This window comes from Sinocyclocheilus anshuiensis, unplaced genomic scaffold (genome assembly GCF_001515605.1).
Source record: "Sinocyclocheilus anshuiensis isolate Anshui unplaced genomic scaffold, SAMN03320099.WGS_v1.1 scaffold726, whole genome shotgun sequence".
NCBI lineage: Eukaryota > Metazoa > Chordata > Actinopteri > Cypriniformes > Cyprinidae > Sinocyclocheilus > Sinocyclocheilus anshuiensis.
Genome location: NW_015542365.1, coordinates 753,707 through 769,107, shown reverse-complemented (window position 1 = coordinate 769,107; position 15,401 = coordinate 753,707). Strand labels below are relative to the sequence as shown.

At 37.0% G+C, this 15,401-nt stretch overlaps 1 protein-coding gene across 1 annotated transcript in view; it reads right to left on the bottom strand.

The window, feature by feature from the left end:
* snx29 (sorting nexin 29) overlaps positions 1–15,401 on the bottom strand; it is a 144,067-nt gene that overhangs the window by 65,774 nt on the left and 62,892 nt on the right. The window contains exons 16-18 of the mRNA XM_016490979.1: positions 9,116–9,232; positions 4,902–4,957; positions 4,358–4,439 (exon numbers count right to left, since the gene is read on the bottom strand). Of these exons, the coding sequence (XP_016346465.1) occupies positions 4,358–4,439; positions 4,902–4,957; positions 9,116–9,232 (255 nt within the window). The remainder of the gene's footprint in view (positions 1–4,357; positions 4,440–4,901; positions 4,958–9,115; positions 9,233–15,401) is intronic.

Sequence of the window (15,401 nt, the reverse complement as noted above, 5' to 3'; positions counted from 1 at the left end):
AGAAGAGCCAGAGCCCCGGCTCCCATCATGTGCACCTTCTACAGAGGCACCATCGAGAGCATTCTGACGAGCTGCATCACTGTGTGGTATGGTGCCTGCAATGCATCCTGCCGCAAGACACTTCAGCGCATAGTGAGAGTAGCTGAGAAGATCGTTGGTGCCTCTCTCCCCTCCCTCCAGGACATTTACAACACCCGTCTCACCCGCAAAGCCCTCTGCATTGCAGGTGATCCCACCCACCCAACACACAGCTTCTTTAGTCTGCTGCCATCAGGGAGGAGACTGCGGAGTCTCCAGGCCAGGACCAGCAGACTGAAGGACAGCTTCATCCATCAGGCTGTCAGGAAGCTGAACTCCCTCCCGACCTTGCCCCCCCTCCCCTCTTTTGCCCCACGCACCACTGAACTCTGACGGACTCTCCCACTCCCCCCTCCCAAATACTCACACACAGTCACTTTAATCAGTCTAAATAAGCTCTTTTTGCACTACAAATCATTATATCTGCACTGTTGTTTACTTCACTGGTTTGCACTCTATCTGCCATGTGCCGTGTGCTGCTTTATATATATTTTTTTATATATTTTTTTACATTTTACCTTATTGTATATTTGTATAGTTGTATTTTATACTTAATCTGTATATCTGTATTTATGTTCTACTGTTAGTGTTATCTGTATGCACCAAGGGTCTGAGAGTAACGCAATTTCAATTCTCTGTGTGTATGTGCTGTACATGTGGAAGAATTGACAATAAAGCAGACTTGACTTGACTTGATATGACCCCTTTAATAAATGCACTGTAACTAAACCCATTAGATTTTAGCCGACTAAATTTACTGTAGCTTGTGAAATTTACTTGTAGATGCAGACTAAAACTAAAAACAATTCAGATGACTAAAATATGACTAAAACTAAATGGCATTTTAGTCAAAAGACTATGACTAAAACTAAATCAAAATTTGCTGTCAAAATTAACACTGGCATGTAGAATGGCAGTATATTTATAAAACTATGGCTTCATCAAATAATCCTGGAAAAAATGTATCACAACGTCTAAAGAATCATGCAACACTGAAGACTTGAAAAATATTTAACAGTATTTTACTGTATTTTGTGTAGTCTGTATTTTTACTGTATTTTAAACGAAGCCTTGGTAAGCTTATGAGACTTCTTTCAAAAACATAAAAAAAATATTGCTGATCAGAAACTTTTGAATGGCAGTGCATATTCATTCAATAGAATAGAATTTGTAATTACATTAATATATACATATATATAAATAAATGTATAAATATGGAGAAAGTTGCTTACAGAGTGTGTATGTACAGAGAGTATATGTATGCCATCTAATAGCAGGGGTTAACAGGTTAACCTTGGCCCCTTGGTGCACTCACCCACATTCAACCTAATTTTTTCCCTCTCTTTCTATGCACCAAAGGCTTGGGTAATGAACAGACCCCTGACAACGGCAGTAAGGGTTGCCTTCACCCCCTAAAACTGCACTCTTCTGTTACTTTTCAAGAATACATTGTTATAATAGACAAATACCATATTTGGTTAGTACCTAGTTTCCCTGTGCTATTCCAATCATAAAACCGCAATTGGAAACCTAATTTTTTGAACAATGGCTTACTAGACAGTAAGAAAAATCATGACAGGATCTTAAAAAATTACACAGGTTTGATACATGTAGCCGCTAGTGGACGCCTCTCTGCATGAAAGATGAATGCAAATATATTAAAATACATATAAACATGCCAATTACATTAGTGCTCACGTGGGAAGCACACCACCTGCAGTCATCAATCATATCAGGAAATGAGAAGCCCTGATTTACTGGGTTAAATCTAAAATAATGGAAAGCATTATCCATCAGTCATGCCTTGAAAAAACAATGGATCCGTTTCCATAGGGATCCATTTCAAGGCCAGACTCAAGGGAACACTCAGAGAAAATCGAAAAACACTGTCAAAACCAATTCACTCAGCAAAATCAACTAATATGTGGGGGCACTAGCACTACTTAGTAGGGTCTCTTGGTAATCTATACTGTTACAGAATGTGCATGGGTCACTATCGCATCAAAACAACTAAATTACAAAGGTGTCATATCGTCATATCACCCGTTTAAACTATATGTCAACATTCTAGGTTATTTTTTCAAGCCAAACACTGGGTTGAGACTGTTGGGTAAAGAAGCTACGTTAATGTGACCCAATTTAGGTTGATAATTGTTCATAATCATTAACCCAACAATGCTGGGTTGGGAATGCGGACGTGAAAGAGACCATGTATGTGACACTCAAATGCAAGCAGTTCAGTGTGCGGAAACTGAATAAGTGGGAATGGCGCTTAAGGTGATTGATTAAGCGTTAGTGTGTTCATTGACAAGAGAAAAAAAATAACTAAATAACTGGGTAAATTTCTTCTTAAACAAACTATTCAATGATTAACTTTTAAAAAGCAATTTCGTTTAACTGTATAAGCTGTATAACTGTTGAGTTGTCTCACATACATGAAGTTTTACTTTTGCCTATGCATTTGTACATTTGTGGATGTTCTTGCTTATCAATACATTTTCACCTTTTGATATTATTGTTTCTTGTGTTGCTACTGTAGTGATTTAATCACACAGATTTTCATTTCTATTTAATTTCCCATTTCGGGTTAATTTGAACTCAGTACAGTAATTTTTCAACAATAGTTGAGCTAAATAAAACAGCCCAACATGATGGGTCAAACATTTAACCCAGTGCTGGGTTAAAATATTTTATGAAATATTTTAACAGAGTCATACATGCAATAAAAAAATGTGACCGAACTACAAAACCAATTCTCATTCAGGCAAAAAAGCACTGAACTCTTCTGTTTCAGATGTATTTTTCTATTTACTGTATTTATGTATACAGTGTATTTCCTCACTATAAACCATAGCTATCGCTTTACAGTACATTTCCATTAACATTAATAAACATTGTTAGTTTATATAATACTTAACAGATCAGTACAATACTATGACAACACTAAAACTTGTCTGAGCAATCCAGAAGCGCAGTTTATGCTAGGGCTGCACGATAAATATCGCACGATATTTAATGCGCATCTCGTCAGTAAAGCCGGTTCTGTAATCAGCGGTAAATCTCAACACGTGCGTGCTTTCACGTGGAGCAGCATTTACTACACAGAGCCGTTGTTCACAGACAAGCTGCGCAAAACCACGATCATATTTTGTGCATGTTTTGCGCAGCTTGTCTGTGAGCAACGGCTCTGTGTAGTAAATGCTGCTCCACGTGAAAGCACGCACGTGTTGAGATTTACCGCTGATTACAGAACCGGCTTTACTGACGAGATGCGCATTAAATATCGTGCGATATTTATTGTGCAGCCCTAGTTTATGCATGTGTGACATCACAGTAAATTTTGACACATAAAACTGTAAATATTGCAACAGTCAGTAATAATATGACAAAAACATCAAACTTATTCTCGACTTTCCGATTCGGTTCCGATTCTAAAATGAATTCTTACAAAAAATAAAAACTGTCGGGCAGTAGTTCTTGACCTTTTTTACTCAAATGACCCGCATTGTTCTATACAGTATTCCCTCTCCCCTATATAGGCTATGGTATTTCAGCTGTAATCATGACAAATTAATTAATTAATGTAATTAACATAATTATGTAATTATGACTACTTTTTAACAGAAACCGGAAGTATTGATATTATATTAAATTAATCAACCATGATTTATTTTGTGATTCCAGAAATTTCTAGGAATGCTATGTTCTTCAATTAAAAACAACACTTATTGACGATGGGAAAATCTATGAATGCAGTTTAGATTTTATGTGTTTTTTAGCATTTACATTAAGATTAGAGTACAATAAGTCATCCTGCGATCCCACTTAAAGTTTGCTGAGACCCTCTGGTTAAGAACCACCAGTCAAAGGACTTGGCTTAAGTCAGCTAACTTTCTGTTAAAAAAAAACAACAAAAAAACAACAAAATTTTGTCAGCTTAAAATGTCAAAGACAGAGGTTCTCGACCTTTTTTTACTCAAATGACCCACATTATTCAACACAATATTCCCTCTCCCTCCACACAAGCCTATGGTATTTTGGGTATTTCATCTGTAAACATAACAAAGCTACTTTTTTTAACTAACAGAAACCGGGAGTATTGATGTTATGTTAAATTAATCAATCATGATTCCTAGAAGTTTGCTTAAGTCAGCTAACTTTCCGTCCAGTCCAGCTGACAGAGCATTTCAATTACATACTGTGAGGAAAAAGGTGGTTAAGAGAAGATTATTAATTTTCAGGAGTACATGGTAGATACAATTCTGATTAAAAGAACTACCTGATATACATGATAGGTGTTGGCAGCCCGACCTTGAAGGAACACAGACGGGATCCACACGTTGACAAGGGCACGTTGAGTTCTTAGAGAGAAAAGGAAGGAGAAAACAAATGGGGAAAGTCTAGTTAGAGGACCTCAACAGAGGAGTAATTTAGCAATAGATTAGTGTAGCTAAGATACTAACAAACAGAGGGAAAAAATGACAAATATTGACACCATTAGTCATTATTGTAAAGAAACAGCCTTTTACTTGACACACAAGTTTAACATTGTATGCCTTTTCTTCAGCCATTTTTAATTACTGACATCTTCTCATGTACAAAGGTTATAGCTGTGTGGAAGAGGTGCATGAAGGCTCTAAATGTAAAAACAGAAGCAGCATTCAACCTCCCTATTTTTAGCTTAGTCTTCTCTGTCAGATCGGAGGCATCGCTTTATGGAATTCCATACCATCGATTTGATTCTCAAAAGAGGCTCGCTGTACACCACCTCCAACATAAATACATACAAATATAAAAAGAACAGTGAGTAGGAGGCCACTTACGTCTCGAAGTCAGATAGGCTGGGATCATCAGAGGTCTGGCTCAGGTCCCCTGGCACCTGTCCAAAAGCAGAGCGCATGAGGCCATAGTGAGCGTTTCGTTTTGTGTCCAGCTGAGTTTGCTGATTAACACTGTACTGCAACATAAACTTCCAAACCAGCTACATTCTGTAGTTTACTTTCCATTCTGCTAACAGCATGACAGTCCAGTAATATTTACTGAAAAAATGCATTTGGACCCAAGTCAAATTTTGGAACTGTCATTTGCAACCCATTTTACTTTCATAATATAACATGTTTCTGAATGAAACAAGACATTCGACTTGTTTCACTTATTCACTGTATGCATCAGGAATTACTCATTATAACAATGAACATGCCTTGATAGACTGATTTAATTGATGCGTCTTAACAAAACAGATATAAATACAATCCATTATTTCTGCATTATAGGCAAATACAGTATAATAAATAGTCTTAGTCAAGCAGTAAAAAAAAACTCCTGTTCAGAAGTTTGGAGTCAGTAAGATTTTTTTTTTTTTTTTAAGAAAATAAGAATTTTATTCAGCAAAGATGCATTAAATTGATCATAAGTGACATTAAAAATTTATTGGGTTACAAAATATTTTTATTTTAAATAAATTCTGCTGTTTTTAACTTTCTATTCATCAAAGAATGCTAAAAAAAATTAAAAAGGTTTCCACAAAAACATTAAGTAGCACAACTGTTTTCAACATTGATAACAAGGAGAAATGTTAACTGAGCATCAAATCATCATATTAGAATGATTTCTGAAGGATCGTGTGACACTGCAGATTGGAGCAATGGCTGCTGAAAATTCAGCTTTGCCATCACAGGAATAAATTACATTTTGAAATATATTAAAATAGAAAAGTTATTTTAAATTGTAATATTATTTCAAAATATTACTCTATCTATTGTATTTTTGATCAAATAAATGCAGCCTTGATAAACTTGATTTAAAAAAAATAAATTTTTCAAAAACATTGAATGTTTTTACTTATCAACCTCAAATTTTATATAACTTATAAATGTATATACAACTTTGATAAAACCACTTGCCCTAAACAAATTTAGTAAAATATAAAATCACAAAGCTATTTTAGTGTACTGTAATGCTGATGGAAAATTACTGTGCTACTCAGATAACCTATTAGTCAATGACTGCACATTTAGCCCTCATTCCTGAAAACACTCAAGCCCAACCAGGAACAACGCACTAATCCTATTTGAGTGTGCATCTTATCTCGTGGTGAAACTGTGGTAATGTCAGCATTTACAGGGGTCACAGGCTACTGCATCTTGGCAGCCAGTGGCACCAGAGAGGAACAGGCACATGAGCTATGGAGGCTAGATAAACCATCCACCATATACAGTTCAGCACAGTTACAGAAGGCCATGGTTCAAAGCCACTGCCGTCAGATGTATCAAAAAGTAATCAGTGGCCAACAGATAAGCAGTGAACAGAAAAGAGCACACTGTGACCGAGTGTGCCACTAGAGACAGACTGGTCAAATTAAATGGACACTTCATCCAAAAAACAAAAGCTTTGTGGAAGGAAAAAAAAATTTAATCGTTATTCACTGAACATTTTCCCCTGCCAAAGCTCTTAAATCTCATTGAAATAAAATTTTAAAAATCTGTTCTGTTTTTCACACAAAGCTTGGCTTCAGAAGACTTGGAAGTGCATATTGCAAATAATATAATAATATAACATAACATAACATAATATAATAGTGGGTGTTTACGCCCTTTTTTGAAGCTTGAAAGCTCTCTCAATATTGTTGTTTGGAAAGAGCAGTGAAGTGATTCATCAGCAATTTTGTGTCCAACAAAAATAACAACAGCATATAGATGTAGAGGGTGAGCAGTAGGGCTGGGCTGACAATACTGAATAACAGATCTTAATCGATCTTTATTTTGATCGACCAATATCGATTCTTAAAATGAAATTAAAATTCTGTCATTATTTACTCACCCAAAGAAAACAAAAATAACGACTTCATTCAACAGTTTCTTATCTTCGTGTTGCATTCACGAGAGTACCACGACGCATGCGTGTGATGAAGCTGCTGATGCAGGAGCCGGCGTTCTGACAAGGCATTCCTTGTAAAGCAGAGGAATGCACACGCATACGTCGTGGTACTCTTGTGAATGCAACACGGAAGAGAAAAAAATTGTTGAATAAAGTCATTATTTTTGTCTTCTTTGTGCACAAAAAGTATTCTCGTAGCTTCATAACATTACGGTTGAACCACTGATGTCACATGGACTATTTTATCAATGTCCTTACTTCCCTTCTGGGCCTTGAATGTGGTAGATGCGTTGCTGTCTATGCAGGGTCAGAAAGCTCTCGGATTTCATCAAAAATATCTTAATTTGTGTTCCGAAGATGAACAAAGATCTTACGGGTTTGGAACGACATGAGGGTGAGTAATTAATGATTAAGAATTTCATTTTTGGGTGAACTATCCCTTTAAATCTCAAAAATCAATCTTTTAATCTGTGCTGTTTTCTGTTGATGCGTGAAAAAAAAAAACACTAGGAAAAAAAAAACTCTAGAGAACCATTTTGATATATACAATATTTTAGATATTCATTATATGTTTAATTAACCTGTTAGTAGGGATGCTCCGATCGATCGGCCGGAGATCGGTATCGGCCTGCTATGACGTTTCGAGAAACAATGAAAAATTCGCTGTTTGTTGTGTATGTTTTGCATGATTCATTTACACAGCAGATTCAGTGACGTTAGAGCTGATCTGTGCCTCACTGCACGTGTCTGCGGCGCGTTACGGCTCCACGGCCTCCGGAGCTGATCGCGGCCGCTCTAGTCAGTGCTTGTGTTTATCAGCCAGCCGCAGCACGTTTCTGAAGTGGTTCTCCGCGCTGCTTGGTTAAAAATAGTCTTTTGTGAGTTGTTACAGCGTGGAGGACGGAACAGAAACAGAGGTTTCCCCAGTAACAGCTGTACACAAAGCAGCGCTGAGCTCACAAACGCTGCTTTATCAGGCATATAACATGCAAGATGAAATGAAAATGACATCGAAAATTTTCTAAAGATAAGTCTTCCTTCAGAAATACAGTGATATAAAAACCTTGTTTTGATTTTTAAACGTGCAGTACGTGCTCATGTTTATTCAACCAAGCCTTTTGGAAAATCCGTCAGTTTTGATATTGTGGTGAGCGCCACAAATAAATAAATGTATGGGAAACACATCCCACAGCACAACCACCTGAGCCCAACTTCAGTCTACTCATCACCTTAACTTTAACTGCGTTTGTAGCCGCTGCCATAGCCAGACTGATAAACAAACACAGACCGGAAGTTAACTTCGGGCCAGGCGCGTGCGCCCATTGAAACCGTCTATATAAAGCTTGAAGAATCAGAATCGGCATCGGTGTCAGCCGATCACCATGACAAGAAATCGGTACTCAGTATCGGCTGCAAAAATCCTGATCGGAGCATGTTAGTAATGTCTTCATTATTTAATGTTTGAATAAATCACGTTTTTATGACAGCCAACATTACATTTTTATATTTCAACAACAAACTTGAGTGTAAACATAATTATATCATTAAATATAAAAACTGCCTTATGTGCAATGTAAAAGTTTTTGAGAGCTATAGTTTGGAGTCTGTTGTTAATTATAACCTTCAATTTTATTGTACCAACTGACAGGGTTCCCTGTATAGTTTACAGTTTTAGTTAAAAGACATTTGTTTCCTTAAAAAAATATACATGCAAATATACAAAATACAAAATATACAACCAAGAACTTGTGAATCAGAATCAGAATTTAATCAAATTTTCATTTTGGCCAAGAGTTAAGAAAGAGTGAAAACTCCTTTTAAAAGAACTAATCATCATTTTGTCAACTTGATGTCATTCTAAAACCACAAGAAATGTTTTATTTTATTCCAAAATAGCTCTATCTAAAATGCAAAAAAAAAAAAAAAAAAGATCTGTAGTATGCCCTTGTTTATCTAGCTAGGTAAATGTGTGCATTTGAAAAACGGGAACGTTAGCACAGACTGACAATTAAAGATGGAAGAGGGGGCAGACCTATGGAAGCAGACAGCGATCTGCCCAGAGAGCCTGGACTGCAGAGATAGAGAAGAGAGAACAACCACTCAATGAACGTACGGTTTCACACACCCACAGAGAGGAGTGTGTGTGCTTGCATGTGCTTACCGGGCCGCGCAGGTCGATGAGTTCCTGTCTCATCTGTCCGATCAGGTTGTCTTTGGCCATGAGGGAGCAGTACAGCCTCTCGTTAAACTCTATCAGCTCTCCGTGCATCTCAGCCACCTAAAAAAACACACATTGACAAACTCGCATCAAACTCCCACCGAAATAGGCTGTTTAAAAAGCACTAGTGCTCGGCAGCTGTCGTGAAGCAGGTTGTAGTATGTGACATTTCTTAAAGGCATGTGAATATGAGTTAGCTTGGTTTTGACTCTCAGGTGTAAAAGTGTTCAGCCAGTGAGCGTTAACTGCTCGTTACAGCGAGTCCCACACCTGCCCGGCGACTCGTCAGCTGTCACTTAGAGTAAGTGACACAGACATGGAGGCAGGCTCCAGTCTGCTATTCAGAACTTGCATTCATTTGTTTATGGAAATCATATGTCAGGGTATATTTGGGTTAGCGGCGTTTTGCCTGACAGACGCATCATGTTACTTTTTGACATGTTTGTCCTGGTTGCAAGGCCACACCTGGCCAGAAAAACAGGCATGAATGAGTCAAAAAAATTATTAATGCAAAATCCTGACCTTAAAAGTGAATGTGAATGCCGTAAGACTGCAAATTCAAATGCATTTTTGGAAAAGGATGGACCCAAAAGAAAAGAAAAAAGAAATATAAAGTAAATTTTGTGTTTTAGGATACTCTATTTACATATGTTAATGCAACCAAAATTAAATTAACATCAATTAACCGTCTTGATATACCTGTACAGTGCATCCTAACCAGATGCAAATGATGTTAAGTCGCATGTATATAAATGGGATTTTTTTTTTGTCCTGACATTTTGTCAGTTGCTTGGTTTCTATTCTGACTCTCACTGGTCCAAAATCCTGCTCCACATAACATTTGTTTCTATTTTTTGTGAAAAGACATAAAAGACTAATTATGTTGCATTAATGCTGTCTCCAAGTACACCAAGGATAGTATTTCAGAGTTAGACATTTGTTATTATGACATGTATTGCATTAAAGTTGAAAAAATAATGCACAATCTCTATATCATTTTTTAAATACTTTTTTCTTAAATCTCTAATTTAAGCATGGTATTTTTCACAAACATTTATTTTGCATATTTTATACATTTTTATTTTTTACAATTTATAATAGTTGTTATAATTTTCATTTCTAGTACTTATTTATGCATGGCATCTAACAAATACATTAATTTAGCATGTTTTATATTTTACTTTTATTTTTATTGCATTTTAATTTCTCCCTTATGTATGCAGTACTAAACAAAAACTTTTTACATATTGTATATTTTATAAAACAGGGTTTTATACATTTTTTAAAACATTTTAATTTCTAACCTCTTATGCATGGTATCTTACAAAATATTTATTTAGCATATTTTACATTTTATATTTATATTTTACATGTATTTAATGCCATTAAGCAAACGGTGAAAGTGGGTGATTATTAACTTTACATTTGTTGTGTGTTCATCAGTACATACAGTAGTTCCATAGTACCAAGTTCTAAGCAGCATTACTTCACACTAAAAATACATCACATTGCACCTGATGCAGACATGATGCTTAGGCATTCCAAAAAAAATATTAATTTCAAACAGCGCTGAACGAGTGAGTAGCAGTCTCAAAGAATCTCACAAAGCAGTTTGAACTCCAGAAATAACTTCAAAACTTTTGTAATTGATTGTCAGACACGGTCCTCTATCTGGCTACTTCACTGCCTAATGTTGTGCTTTATATAGCACCTAGCTGTTTCACAGCATAAAATCAATTTCTTCAAGTCTTTTTTTAGTAGCTTGTGTGACAACTTCAAAAACAGTGACCCTTTCAACATGTTAAAAGAGCGTCAAGCTTCAAAACACATATTTTACAAGAGAACTATAAACATCTCTTGTCATGAAAGCGATTGTGGGTACTGAAACACAAGCACGTACAACAATCAAGCAAGCACAAACATACACAACACCATGCCAAAAGAGTGATTAACCATCAAGCTGGATACAAACAGGGGAAATTATGCCACTTCTGCTATATTTACACACCCAGAACGATACACACCCTGTGAGACCATCCACAGTTTCCAGTTTCATTCATTTCGCTGCGGCTCCGCATGGCACACCGCTCGTAGTATTCTCATTCATCACATTTATTTATCTGTGGCCCAGCTTTCGAACAGGACATTAAAAAATGGAAATTAATTTTAAGCGTCAAGGAACCCAATTAATTCTCTGCTAGGAAGCGAGCTAATCAGTTTGTTGTTCAGTAAGCAATAAGCTGGCTGCATCCTTCCAGCTCGCTGGCTGAATTTTCCGACCTGCCATGTCGGGTGTTAGCACTTTGGATTTATCTAAACAGGCGACAGGTTCACGCACTTCAGACAAGGTATCAAACCTCATTACTGGGCCTTAGCAGGAATCCGAGTGTGTGACTGTATCTGTATTCGCTCATTGTAATTACGGGCCGCCCTAGTGCTCCAGTGCAGATATCAAGAGCACTGTATTCCACAATTATCCCTAGTCATTATTTCCATGAAGGAAAGGAAAACAATTGTGCAGAACACAAACACCACACAAGCTCAGCATCACTGAAATAAGCCAAGGTGAAACTGAATAAATGTCAAGAAGGATGAAACGCATGTGTGTGTTTTCATAACACGCTCATACTGTAAGCAGTATCCCAAATAGATGGAAGCATATTAATGAGAGGAGAGTTAGAGGCGTTGATTTTTAATTTTTTAGATGCACAACGAGAGAGAAGGATATATTTTGAGACTGATGTGTTTGCCAGTTGCTTTTGCCTTTGAATAAAATAAACTTCAAATGATTAAAATGGATTTAAATGGATTTAAACCACCAACAAAATGAATACAAAATGAAAAGGACAGGTTCCGATTCCTTTTAATGATTCCATTAACGATTCTTTTATAGGCAACATAAATGCAATATATGCCTTAAATGCAATCCAATATATAAATATATATATATATATATATATATATAGGATTGCATTTAAGGCCTGTTAAAATATATAAATTAAATTAAATAATAAATAATAGAGATAATTTGTTAGATATTTTAAATAATAAATAGTTACTTATTAAATACAATAAGTGATTAACCATCAAGCTGGATACAAACAGGGGAAATTATGCCACTTCTGCTATATTTACACACCCAGAACGATACACACCCTGTGAGACCATCCACAGTTTCCAGTTTCATTCATTTCGCTGCGGCTCCGCATGGCACACCGCTCGTAGTATTCTCATTCATCACATTTATTTATCTGTGGCCCAGCTTTCGAACAGGACATTAAAAAATGGAAATTAATTTTAAGCGTCAAGGAACCCAATTAATTCTCTGCTAGGAAGCGAGCTAATCAGTTTGTTGTTCAGTAAGCAATAAGCTGGCTGCATCCTTCCAGCTCGCTGGCTGAATTTTCCGACCTGCCATGTCGGGTGTTAGCACTTTGGATTTATCTAAACAGGCGACAGGTTCACGCACTTCAGACAAGGTATCAAACCTCATTACTGGGCCTTAGCAGGAATCCGAGTGTGTGACTGTATCTGTATTCGCTCATTGTAATTACGGGCCGCCCTAGTGCTCCAGTGCAGATATCAAGAGCACTGTATTCCACAATTATCCCTAGTCATTATTTCCATGAAGGAAAGGAAAACAATTGTGCAGAACACAAACACCACACAAGCTCAGCATCACTGAAATAAGCCAAGGTGAAACTGAATAAATGTCAAGAAGGATGAAACGCATGTGTGTGTTTTCATAACACGCTCATACTGTAAGCAGTATCCCAAATAGATGGAAGCATATTAATGAGAGGAGAGTTAGAGGCGTTGATTTTTAATTTTTTAGATGCACAACGAGAGAGAAGGATATATTTTGAGACTGATGTGTTTGCCAGTTGCTTTTGCCTTTGAATAAAATAAACTTCAAATGATTAAAATGGATTTAAATGGATTTAAACCACCAACAAAATGAATACAAAATGAAAAGGACAGGTTCCGATTCCTTTTAATGATTCCATTAACGATTCTTTTATAGGCAACATAAATGCAATATATGCCTTAAATGCAATCCAATATATAAATATATATATATATATATATATATATAGGATTGCATTTAAGGCCTGTTAAAATATATAAATTAAATTAAATAATAAATAATAGAGATAATTTGTTAGATATTTTAAATAATAAATAGTTACTTATTAAATACAATACTAAAACAATTAATGGGTTTGGTTCATAAAACTGCAAAAAATAAGAGTGTCATAAGTGTCATTTGTTTGGTCATTCACTTAAAATAACCAACTTAAAAGACTTATATTTATATTAGATGTCTGAATAAGAAACCGGTTCTTGGTTCCCAATCCTAAATACCAAATGAAACAAGATGGCTGTGTGAACACTGAATAACTCACAGGCAGTATACAATGGTACAGCAGGAGACAGCAAACCCAAATCCAATATTTGTATCATATCCTGTCTATTTAGCCTGGTCAGATTTTGAAGGCAGCAAAGATGTATTTACATTCCCCAATCCTTTGCATGCAGCTGGTGAAAATCATAAAAAAGTAATTTGAAGGAATGGATGAAAGCAGCATATTTATTTATAAAGGTATATAATTTTTTTTTTTTTTATTATTATTTTTTTTTTTTACTTATTACTCCATTTCTACTGAGAAAAAAATATTTAAAATTCACTTGGCTATCTCCAAAGCTCAAACTTGAATTTGCTTTAGATCATTAGACATGAAGGTGCTCTGGAAGCCTGTCTGAAACCAGGGGGAACCTTCATACATAGTCACTGACTAACAGCAGCGAGACAGCAAGGCTTTTTTTGGATTCAAATCCAATGCTTTGTGTGTGGGAAGCTTCAAGTCATCCAATGGGTCTTGGGGTTACGTGAGACCGAAAAAAATTAATAAATAAAATATTCCCAAAAACGGCATGTTATATTACAGGTCTCTGGTCTTCTGAGGTAAAGCTGTTGCTAGCATTTTGGAGCAGTGCTGCTTTCAGAAGCAGGTGCTGCTGACAGCTCGTCTGCATGGCTGTCAGGGAACGAGTGCTGAGCCAGGTGTCCTGAATGAAAAAGATTTGGTCAAAGCAGAACGGGGATGGGGGAGCGTGGCCCGCTGCAGCTCTAATGCCCGTAATTGGATGTGAAACAAGTCTGAGAAGTGAGCTTAGAAGACAGGCTTAGCAAACACAAACAACTCGAAGTGTCAGAGGGAGAGCGAGGGACTGGGGCGGGTGTAGAGATGGAGGAAGGGGGATAAGTGTGACAGTGAATGTGCTGCTATCACTTTCTTCCCCAGGCAAACACTCGCTGACAGAGGGAGAGTTCGGCCTGGCAAAAGAAGATGCAAACTGATGGAATGGAATGAATGGAACAAGAATGGAAAAACCAATAGGACAAAGCCAGAATAAAAGAACTTGAGAGTATAAGGAGATTTGAGCTTTAAAATCTGTTGAGAGAATGAATATTATCATCATTTGATACTGGAGTTCATTACACAAAGTACATCAAACCAAGTAAATGGCTACTGAAAATTAAAGGTGTAATAGGTGATTGTCTTCAGAAACATTTTATTTATCTGTATTTATATATTCTGTGGAAGGCGTAGGACCAAGAAATGTTCGTCCAATCAAAACGCTCGGTCCGAGCGTTTTAATAAGCTTTCCTACGTGCCTGTCAACTTATGTATCTGCATACCTCTGCGCACCCGGTTCGTGCAGACAGGACATGTCATCAGCGCGTTCACGCACGCTGTGCAGACAGAGCGAGGATGGCAGGCAAACATCAATAACCCGATCTTCCTTCCTGGTATTGTAGTACTTTTAAAGTTTTCTCACCGGTGAATGACGCATGATGTAGCCCAGTGATTAATCCAGTCCTCGCGCCCCCCGCTCTGCATATTTTGAATGTCTCGCTTAGTTAACACACCCGATTCAGATAACCAGCTTGTTTGAAGTGAGTTACGTGCATGAACTGTGTTCCGATCGATATGATACCTACACAGTGTTCAATGCTCCCTCCTCACTGAGCGGGGGAAATACGTTGAAGTTTACTTCACTTCGGAACATGGGCTGGAATTGGGAACCGCTGATGTAGCCTATTGTAGTAATGTTGTCTCTGGTACTCTGGTCTGTGAGCGTAAATGCGTTCAGGGGGCGTGGCTTTGGACGGCGATTGCAGGGAGGGAGGGACGTTCGCTTTCAGTGCTATCAGGCTAAAGTT